The sequence below is a fragment of the Anarrhichthys ocellatus genome, unplaced genomic scaffold (assembly GCF_004355925.1).
Source record: "Anarrhichthys ocellatus isolate YVR2014 unplaced genomic scaffold, GSC_Weel_1.0 scaffold5402, whole genome shotgun sequence".
NCBI lineage: Eukaryota > Metazoa > Chordata > Actinopteri > Perciformes > Anarhichadidae > Anarrhichthys > Anarrhichthys ocellatus.
In genome coordinates, this window is record NW_022285376.1 from 1 (window position 1) to 390 (window position 390).

At 49.5% G+C, this 390-nt stretch overlaps 1 protein-coding gene across 1 annotated transcript in view; it reads left to right on the forward strand.

Moving 5' to 3' along the window:
• Positions 1-8: 8 nt before the first annotated feature.
• LOC116379862 (son of sevenless homolog 1-like) overlaps positions 9-390 on the forward strand; it is a gene marked incomplete at its 3' end in the record, with an annotated part of 3,767 nt that continues 3,385 nt past the window's right edge. The window contains exon 1 of the mRNA XM_031841832.1: positions 9-331. Coding sequence (XP_031697692.1) covers positions 93-331 — 239 coding nt within the window. The remainder of the gene's footprint in view (positions 332-390) is intronic.

Genomic DNA, 390 nt, shown 5'->3' on the forward strand with positions numbered 1-390 from the left:
GAGGTACGTTACCTGTGTGAACACCTGTCAGTCATCAGTCAGAGGTATGTTACCTGTGTGAACACCTGTGTGGAGCTTGCTGATAGAAATAAATGTCTTGTGTTGCAGGTAAGGCAATGAGGAAATGGGTGGAGTCGATAACTAAGATCATCCAGAGGAAGAAGCAGGTTCAGGTGAGCGTGCCCAGTCACAGCATAACCTTCCAGAACTCTCCTCCTCCCATCGAGTGGCACACCTGTAAGCCAGGAAACACTGAGCAGTTCGACCTCATGACGCTTCATCCCATCGAGATCGGCCGGCAGCTTACCCTGCTCGAGTCTGACTTCTACAGGTAAGGGTAGTCCTTGTAGTCCACTTATACTATCAGGAAGCTCACTGCCTGTACTTATA